We start from the raw sequence: 10255 nt of genomic DNA on the forward strand, positions 1-10255 counted from the left end.
ATAATATTATGAGCAGTTTATAGAGGTTCTAGAAGTGTGAAATGGTAACTTTCAACTTAACGATCCTTAGCGGTAGCAGCTCTTTTGTTTTACGCTACTAAAGGCTCACTAGCCATCATTATATAAAGGCCGCATAGCAAGTTGCGTTACAAAGTTAAACCTGATTTGATGGCCGGCCATCATTTCTGGTCTTACCGCTTAGCAGCCACAACCAAGTGAACCTTTACTGCTTATTAGATCGATATTTGTCTTTTTAGCTCAGATTTGCTGGATGTTTTGCTTGTGGTGCTTAATTCCTGTGATACAGTTTATTATGTAATGTGCAAGGTGGTTCTATTGTAGCTTTTGAGTCTCTTGTCTCTATTCCACCGTACCCTCGACCCCTGTGGATATTTTTTAACGCTCTAAATTGCAAAGTTGGTCGATATTTTGAGACTGTGGATGAAGTGCTAGACCATTCAAATGATCTGTTTAATAGTCCTTTCAGGCTGTGTTGCCACCCATCCAACCTTTCAATCGGCCCGTCTAGATCAAATCCACAAGCTATGAATAGTCAAGCTTTCGAACAGCGTTTCTCTCTGGTGCTATTGTTTACGGTTTAATATAAGTCTGTAGTAAAGACTTTACAATCAGTAGATAACATCCTAATTTTCAAAGAGTATTAACCATTCGAATGAATGCAACTGGCCATTACTTTCTGGTGATGCTGCTCACGGCTGAATCTTTTCGAAAATAATTTTTGAGAAATATTCCCTGAGCACTGACACTCTAGCTGGAGGGTGTTTGAACACAACTCAAAAGGCCTGATTCTGATCCAAGACGGAGTGCTTTCACCCAAGCCGGAATCAAACAAAGAACAAAGCCAAAAAAAAAATCATCAATGAGATGAAACATCATTTTCACTTTGCACGCATGTCTTTATTTACTCTCAGTTTTACAAATATCTTAAACCCACTGTTTTAAGCCCCTTATTACACTAATTAACCGTTATGGCGTTTTTGAAGGCCATTGCTGTTGCCATCGTGACTTTATTGCTGCAGGTTCCAGTCGGTTCACTGCACCAAGATATACCCCATTGCTTTGATATGCACTTCGCCATTATCTGGAGAAAACCCGGCAGGAGCGTCGTTTCCACACGAGTTGGACTTATCATGAAGTCCTCCAGTGCCAAACCCAATCCTGGAGTCTGGTGTAACGCAGTCGATGTTGTTGTCAGCAATGTAACCGATTCGTGCTCTGGCAAGGACCTGTTCGTTATTGCCAACCTGCTTGACGTTGAACCCCTCCCTGGAACATCCGGTCTGTAGAGAAGCTGCAGGACCAATCAGTGACTTCCACGTGTTACGGCCCAGTGTGGTGGCTCTGTATTGACCGTCAGCAATCAGTGAGTACAGGGAGCTGGCCTGCTGGTTGATGACAGCAAAGTTGATTTTGTTGTCGACCATCATCCCAAGACAAACCTTGGTAAAGGGCGTGTTCCAGTAGGTCGGCAGCTTGGTTTCGGTATTGTCAAGCCCAGTCTGTCCTCCTTGAGGGTTAAAGCTTTCTTTGGTACTCCAACGAGGGGAAGCGTAAATGAAGGTATCCTGAAATTAAAGACAGAAAAAACCTCTTCATATAAGCAAGAAGAAAATGAAGAAGCAAAAATGTGGCAGAATCTAGAAAGAAACGAACCTTTGCACCATCAATCTTCATGGCCAGCGTCCATGCTCCACTCCCACACTCAGAGTTTCCCATTTCACAGTAAACAGCAACCACTTCCGAGCCAACCCTCAGGTCGTACACGCCACTCGAAAGTGACCTGAAAATAGAAGCACGAAAGAATCTATAACTGCTTTGGATACGGAACCAAACTAGGCCAACCTTGTTTTCTACTGAGTGTTTTGCTTTCGTTCGCTCTGTGACTGCCTAAAACGATGACCTCCGAAATCACAACAGGTGATTCAATTGACGCTGCGATTTTTAATAATAAATTATCAATTTGTAAAACGCATTTTATCATTACAATGATCAAATGTGCTGGCTGTATACAACAACAACAAGTCAATTTGCGTTAAAAAAAACATAATGTGCCACACATGCTTAAGATAATACTACTCAACACGAAAAAGCTTTACGAACTATGAAAGTCTTCAGCTATTTCGTAAAGACAACCAGTTCGTTGTGGCTGGTGGAAATCAAAGATGTTTCACCGAGGGTAAAGAGAAACCTGGCGCTAGCAGACCACCCTCTGCTTGTGTGGTGTAATCACTGTTTGGAACTTGAGGCTTTACATTCATCCGGGGGGGGAGGGGGGTGGGGGGAGTCTCGTATGAAAGGGGCGGGGACACTCCTCGTCTCGCTTAGGGGTGTAAATTTCAGATTTCGGTCTCACTTAGGGTGTTCTGGGCAAAACGCCATTATATTTAGCCGTGAAGGTCTCGTTTAGGGGTGCACGCGAAGAAATATAAAAAATATATATTTGTCCGTGTTTTAAAATGGTCTCTTTAAAGGATCAACAAAAACAAAAAACAAAAACAATAGCGCACATGCACACTGCTCTCGTCGCAATAAATTTTCTTTGACATCACCGTCAGTTTACAGGCAACATTCAGTGGCGTTGTGATATCCCAGAATAAAATTGACGCGCTTGGCGCTGGTTACATGCATTCGCCTTGACTTCTGATTGGCTTATTGTGCTATTTACACAAATTCATTTGATGCGATCGGCTGGTATATTGGTCTTGGTTTAATAACAGACTAATAACTAAGAAAGGGACGAAGAGGTAATAAATAGGCGCAGCCACAAATTAAAACTATATTTTATCGGTTAACTTGAACTCTCCGGAACTATTGTACACTGCTCGAAGGAAAACAATTTTTTTCACTAAATAATTTATAAGTGATCAAGAATCATTGTAATTTTTTGAAGTCCCGCCAAACTGTTTGTCAATTAATTCGTTTTGAATGTTAATTTTCTTTTGCCTAAGACTAGAAAAGGTTAAACGAAATGAATGTAAAAGATTTCGATCTCCTGCACTCGGATTGAATGAGACGAAGAAGAGATGTATACACGCCAATAAATGTTACTTGTTTTAGCTCAAATTAACTACGTCAGCTGTGCTTGTCAACTTACGGATATTTCTCGTACAGTTCGTTGCAAGAAGAGGGATCTGTAAAAAAAAAATGTGTTAGTGCAAGTTTGAAATTCAGAGATGTTACAAAATTCAATTTATAAGAAAAATTATCGAGATGAATTCTGTTTACCTGGCCAAATTCTGCCGTTTCCGCCTTAACACTATCTAGATCGGGCTTTTTTTGGTCTTCTGCATGGGGCCGGGGGAAGGGGGGATTTTGCCCCCTCCATAACTTCAGAAGTATAAAAGCTATGACAGTGACACTTAGAGGATAGATAGTTTGTCCACATCGTGAAGTGATGACGTCATTTAAGGTGGTTATTCGGCCATGATTGCCAAATGGCGGCCATCTTGGATCCGCCATCTTGGATTTCTGGATTTTCCCAAACCTTAATGAAAGCGCCAAAATTGAACGACAAGTAACCAAAACCAAAAAAGGAACACTAATTTGAGCTGAAAACATCAACGTTTTGGGAAAAAGTGACTTTGCTTCATTTTTAAAAGTTATTTTCTGAAGTCAAGGCAATCATCACTGACCGACCACTTTAACATTTTCCCAGATACATTTCTGAAAAAGTCCTGAAGCTTCAGGCCGTTTGCTCGAATAGAAAATGTTATTCAGGTCCAAATTCGTCGCGGGCATAATCAGTTCCCCTCCCCGTTCATCTCTAGATAGAGTTAAGGCTTCACAGCATCGTCTCAAGGTTTCTATGGCTAATGAAAGAATATGCAGTAGGAAGAAAATCATACATTTTAAATTACTTTCATGGGCTATATTAATAATTTGCTACCCCTGTACATGTGTTACTTGGTAGTATAAGTGGAATGATGATTCCCACTTTTTGCCAAAACAACAGTTCTAAAAAGTTTTAAAATGCATAACAATTTCACTGGTTATTTATCTCTGAAAAATGCGTGGTTGTGTGGTTTTCTTTCTGGATTTCAATAACCCTTGCTCAGATCTACTTTGGCCTCGCAGAGCACTGAAAGTACTCTAAAATACCTTTGAATTAGTGGGCACCGTACAAAATAAATAACGCCCAAGTTGCTTATATTAAAGAGCAGATAACACTATCCAGCGCATAAAATGTAACTTCAACCAATACAATTTATCCATAGGATAGTGACTTATCCGCTGGATAAAGCTACCTGGTCTTTAAACAACTGTGGCCAGAGACCATGCCGAGATGGGCAGAACGTATGCGCACTAACAAAAGCAGGCAGCGTCCTTAACTGGCGCAAAAAATTTCACACCTCCAAAAGTTCCATACACCGACCAATTTTGCACGATTTTTGCGCATTCTCGTCAACTGACCCGCAAATATTTAAAAGCATTATGGTATCACTTACAGCAATCTTGGAAACCCTGTGGCGCCACACTTATCACAAACGTCAGAAGAACAAACACAGTCTTCATGGTAAATGGCGAGAAAACGGGTCTGGATACTGAAACGAAAGATTAAATATATTGCAGAAACAGATGAACCCTACTAACCTACTTTTCTGAAATTGAACGAACGAATGAATGATTTATTTCTTCCTTGTTTGCAAGATGAATGAACGAACGAACCAACGAACGTTAACGACTGGGTAAGTGAGTAAATGAATAAATGGATATACGGACGAACGGACGGACGGACGGACGGACGTACGGATGGTGGGATGGATGGATGGATGAATGGATGGATGGATGAGTGGGTGATTTGAATAAATTTTGAATGAGATGAACGAATAAATGAATGAATGAATAAATAAATGAATGAATGAATGAATGAGTGAATGAATGAATGAATGAATGAATGAATGAATGAATGAATGAATGAATGAATGAATGAATGAATGAATGAATGAATGAATGAATGAATGAATGAATGAAAGAATGAATGAATGAATGAATGAATGAATGAATGAATGAATGAATGAATGAATGAATGAATGAATGAATGAATGAATGAATGAGCGAAATAGTTCTGTGCTAGATGGCAGTATGCCTAAGATATCTTTAAACACGTTATCCGATCGTTATCAATCTATACCTTAGTCTCGTTTTTAGCACTTGAATATTTGAAACTGACGAAAACAATGGATAGAAACTAAACGAAACAAAAGAACAATGATCAACAATCAAAATGTGTCTCGCGCATCCGCTAGAGTGCTCGTTAAATTGCTGAGTACCTTGTTCTCTGTGAAAAAGATTAGCCTAAAAAAACCAACAAAATGCTAGTCGAATGAATATCCTCCTAGCTACTTAGTAGCCTTGTATTCCAGTGAATTTTGTTTACAAACTGACAAATCTATACTCAGATAAATAAAAACTTACCTTGTAGGATGTTGTGAGGTTGTTAAAACTTCAGTTGGATCCGGAGCTTCCTAGCCAGTCCTAGAACTGAAATAAAGATCTGTCTGGTTGTGTCCTTTTTATTGCTTTGAAAACAATACATCCACCCACACAATAAATGTAGTCGTCAATGATCACAAAATGAATTACCACTGCAGCTAATGACACATCTTAATTATCTCTCACAATTTTCACGCTGTGGGTGTGAATCAGCACCAGGGTGGGAATCGCGATATTGAACAAAGTATGACAACGACTTCCTTAATTAACTCATACGTGAACAGTCAACGCTTTTTTGCACATTACGATCTTGAGTGGCCGATATATAGTACAATAAAACTCAAAAACGAGGTCCGACAAAGTCAGATAACCTTCTTTGTTTAAAAAGCTCCGCCTACTCTTCTCGAAAAGCGATATTTCTAATTGACTGTTTTGAGACGTTTATTTTTTCATCAGTTGACTGGGGAAGGTGTGGCCAAATGAAGCAATTATGTCAAACATCAAAACAAAACACTTTACAACTTTGGTATGTGAAATTAGGTAAAGAATTAATGCGTTTTATTTTCCAAAGTGTGATTGGATATAACGAAGATCACACAGACAATTTTGGAAGAAATAGGTAGCTGTAGAACTTGGCTTCCAAAATTAAAGTCAAAGTTGAGTTTTGGTCGGTTTCTGAGTCGCGATTACTTCGCTCATCTTGGCATTAATTTGCCCAGGTTTTTGCCTTTTCCTTGGGCGGCTTGCCCAGTTTTGCGCTACATACGTGAATAAAAGAACATACATTTCCTGGGAAACTGCTTTCCATTGTAATTGAGACGACGGGATATCTCTCATTAGCTCACGGTTTTATAAGGTTTATTTATAATGCCACATCAACTTTGAACGAATTTAACTACACTGACTGTTTTAGAGATAATGCTGAACAAAACTGTTCCAGGAAATCAGTTTGATTTTTGGTAAACGTTTAGCGTGGCAACCATTAACGCAACACCTCTTATATTTCTGACCACCAGCTTAATTTGAGCCCAGATGCCTTGACAGCCAAAATATCGAAAAACCTTGTCCGTTTTAGAGGTTCTCGGCTCCTGGCACTTTCTAACGAAAGGCTTGAAAAAATTATATACTTTATCAAAAACTACACTTATTAAGTTTTCTATTTATTTATGGCTTGTTATGGTTTTCAGTCTCACAACCAACTAGCGTCCGACTTGAATTTTTCGCAAGGAACACCTCGAAAGTAGGAAGTATCCTTGAATTTAAGAGGATGAAATTTGTATCGGAAAAGTTCGAAATTTTAATGAGCGAGCCGATATTATAAGACATTTAAGTCAAATAAAAAGAGCTCAAAATTTGGATTGTGCAACAGTCTACCTTAGCATAGATGTTCATGATCATTTGTTGCTAGGACATCTTAACTTAACCTTTTCACTCTTTTCAGTAAAAAGCTCAGAAGTTTAGTATTCTTTCTCAATGTTGTTTCTATTTTCTGTTCACAACATTTCAGTCGGAATTGTTTGGGTATCGCGGCAAATTGTTGTCACGCAAAGCTATCACACTGGATACTTACACGTGCTACAAAAAACGCTCACTTAAAATAGTTGAAAGGACGTCAGACGAAGCTAGGTTTCTTTCTGAACATTAGACTTGAAGTTCAACGGACTTTAGATGAACTTTTGATGGTCGAAGAGAGTCACGAAACTCACAAAGTCGTTCTTAGTTTCATTTTTTTTACACTTAGTTACAGGGAGCTCAGTATAAATTAAACAAAGTCTTACCTAACAACTAGCTCGTTTATTTAGTAATAGAGGTAATCACTGCATTGGATCTGGAATTTATCATAGAATTTATCTCCAGTTATCATAGAATGTTGTAATAAACAACATTAAGAGCTTTGTCAACAACTTGTAATCTTTTAAAGAAAAAAAAAATCATTTTACCAACAAATTATAGCTATGTAACTTTACTTGTTGATATTATATTGATTATATTGCTTGTATATTAAGTTGCCATTGTACTGTATTCTGTATTTTGTGCAGTTTTCAATGTGTTACTGTACAGCACTTGAAATATATGTTATAAACATTGGCATCCCCTATGTACCGGCAGCGTTCGTTTCCGGTACACTATGCTATTTTAGTATGACACTTTCTCAATTTCTCAATTTATTTGCCATAAACTATAAAATCTATACAAGCATACATAGTGTAATACATACATATACAGTAAATAAAATAAACAGATAAATAGATATTTTGAAAAGAAAAACAAAAGGGTCTGGTAATGAAACCTTTATTTAATATAGGCCAAGTGTACAATATTATATTTGTTTTATTCTACTTTTTGTGTATATCGATATTTTTTACCAGCCCATCAGAAGGAGCTTTAAGTTATAATTTAAATGGATCCTTTGGCACACCAAATTCAAATACTGAAAGACTTGTAACTACACTGTACACTGAACAAAAAAAAGAAATAATACGTGCAATGTACACATTAAATTGGCGTTTGAGAGCGAGCTTCAGTTGACTCTTAAATCCGCCAAGGCTTCTTTGATTTAAGTAGCGAAAACATTTTGTCAAGTTATTAAATGCCTGTTTGCGCCATTATAATTAGCACTGACTACCGTGATACTTCAAATTCCTATTTAAGGTTATTAAACTCAACAAATCACGCGACATCTGGCGCCTTATTCCTGTCAATCATTGTTGTCCATATTTGAGCGCAAAAAAGACAGGGCAGTGCCATACCGCAAACAGGTTTAAAAACTAGAACACATTAAAAGTATCTATCCGGAGTACTTGAAAACAAGACCAGCTAAGTACTGTATGCAGCTTTTCAGGCTCGACACCGAAGTACAGGCAGCGCGCCGAGACTTTATAGCTACGGCGCCGAAATTAAGCTGACAAATAATTCAAAAAAACCGGAATATCACTGTGTATAAAAAGTGTATGTGTCTTATATGACAAATTTCTTTTCACTGAATCAGTTCACTTTTTATTTTGATCTACGATATTTAGGTGCAAACCGGGTGTACGGAGTGGAGTGTGTGGAAAATAAAAAGAGTGGGTGGTGTACCTGGGAGGGTACACACCAAAGTTTCAGTGCGAGCAGGCACCGCCATCAGCTCCATACACGTACCATCACTTATTTACCATCTTTGACAGGAAAGGTAACCTTTCATATATCGTAGAAAATGGTGTCCATTTCCACTCCTGCTGTAGAAACACTACGTCTCTTTAAATGAATTTAGTCCGAAATAAATTAGAGAGTCGTCTAGATCATTAAACCGCAGTCAATAACGAAGACCAATTTGCCACCATGCAGCAATTAAAGTTCTCACATAGATTTAAACAAAAACTTTATGTTTAATGGTATCAGACCTTGTAGCTTAGGAAAACAATATAAGCAGCAGACTATAATTCAAGTGGAAGATAATTAAAACTTTTATGAAAACAAACCTCTAGTGGTTTCTTTTAAGCAGGTAATTAAGATTTAAGCGTAAGGGCATTTTTATAATGGTGCCGCAATTTTTGTTAGAAACTTTACTTTTTACATCATTAATCGTTTTGTGGTTTCACATGACGGCATTATATTAGGCCGTGATATTTTCATAATAGTCTCACAGCTTTGCTGGAAACGTCTTTGAAAACAAACATCCTGTGTGGTTTTATTCAGTTTCTATTAGATGAGATTTAGGCATGAGTGCATTTTCATAATAGTGTCGCAATTTTGCAAGGAACTTGTCTCAAAGCAAAGTCTTCAATGTGATTTTAATTTTTTGTTAGCTGATATTTGGTTTGGGTGGAAAACTGGTAGCCGGTGCCAAACGTTTTATAGGGGAGGCTCCACCCTGATCTCCAGACACTTACCATTATATTTACTAGTTTTTAAAGTAAAGGTAACCCTTTCATATAGTTATCGTAATCAATGTTTCTCTTTAAAGGAGTTTAGTCCGAAATAAAATTGAAGAGTCGGTGATAATGAACCGCGGTAGTCAATAAAATGAATGACAATTTAACAAAGAATATTAAAGTAATCTACGTTTTTGCTTACAGTGTAGAGGAGAGAAGAAGACTCACGATAATTAAGGATGATCGTCATTAAAATTTAAAGCCCATTTTTATTTTCTTCCTCTTTTTTTGCTGATTTATACCAAAAGGCTCGAAATTTGATGAGCGAGCCGACATTAGACATCTTAATCAGTCACTCAGAAAAAAAATTAAAATTTAATTGTGTTGCACAGTTGTTCATAATCTTCTCTCGCTAAGACGTCTTAACTTAACCTTTTGACTCTTTTCAGTTATATGAGCTGAGAAGTCCAATATACTTTCGTTTTGTTCAGTTCTGTTTGCCGTTCACAATAAATATTTCAGTTGGAATTGTTTGGATATCGCGGCAAATTGTTGTCAAGCAAAGCTGTCTCACTGGATACTTCACTTTAATCAGTTTAGAAAGGACACTAGACGTAAGAACTGCTTCCTTTCTTTGTCAGCCGAGTACCATTAGCTTGTTCTTGTTTCTTTTATTTTTCTATTTTTCCACTTTTAAACATTGTAATAAAACAGTCGCATACAAGGCCGCAGTGTCTAGTATCATTGACAGCTTGCATTAGAATAACAGTGAGGAACGCCGTATGATCGTTTCCCAGGCTCACCTTGTCGAAACGGAAAGGTTTGGATTGTAGCGTGAAACTTCTTCGAGTTTTAATGTCTTGGTTTAAGACTTAGGTGCGTTTCCAGACCATAAATTCGGTAGTTCTAGCAAGACCGGAGAATTTTCATGTAATTCCTATAAATTT

At 37.7% G+C, this 10255-nt stretch overlaps 1 protein-coding gene across 1 annotated transcript; it reads right to left on the reverse strand.

The window, feature by feature from the left end:
* Positions 1-896: 896 nt before the first annotated feature.
* Positions 897-6200, reverse strand: LOC146451263 (putative skeletal organic matrix protein 5). The gene is made up of 5 exons (XM_085099263.1): positions 5437-6200; positions 4467-4562; positions 3116-3152; positions 1675-1801; positions 897-1586 (listed from the first exon to the last, which is right to left on the reverse strand). Exons 2-5 carry the CDS (start codon positions 4531-4533, stop codon positions 1053-1055), a joined length of 765 nt encoding a protein of 254 aa, XP_084955389.1. The 5' UTR covers positions 4534-4562; positions 5437-6200; the 3' UTR covers positions 897-1052.
* Positions 6201-10255: the final 4055 nt, after the last annotated feature.

Source organism: Pavona decussata, unplaced genomic scaffold (genome assembly GCF_977016875.1).
Source record: "Pavona decussata unplaced genomic scaffold, jaPavDecu1.1 SCAFFOLD_391, whole genome shotgun sequence".
In the NCBI taxonomy this organism is placed as follows: domain Eukaryota; kingdom Metazoa; phylum Cnidaria; class Anthozoa; order Scleractinia; family Agariciidae; genus Pavona; species Pavona decussata.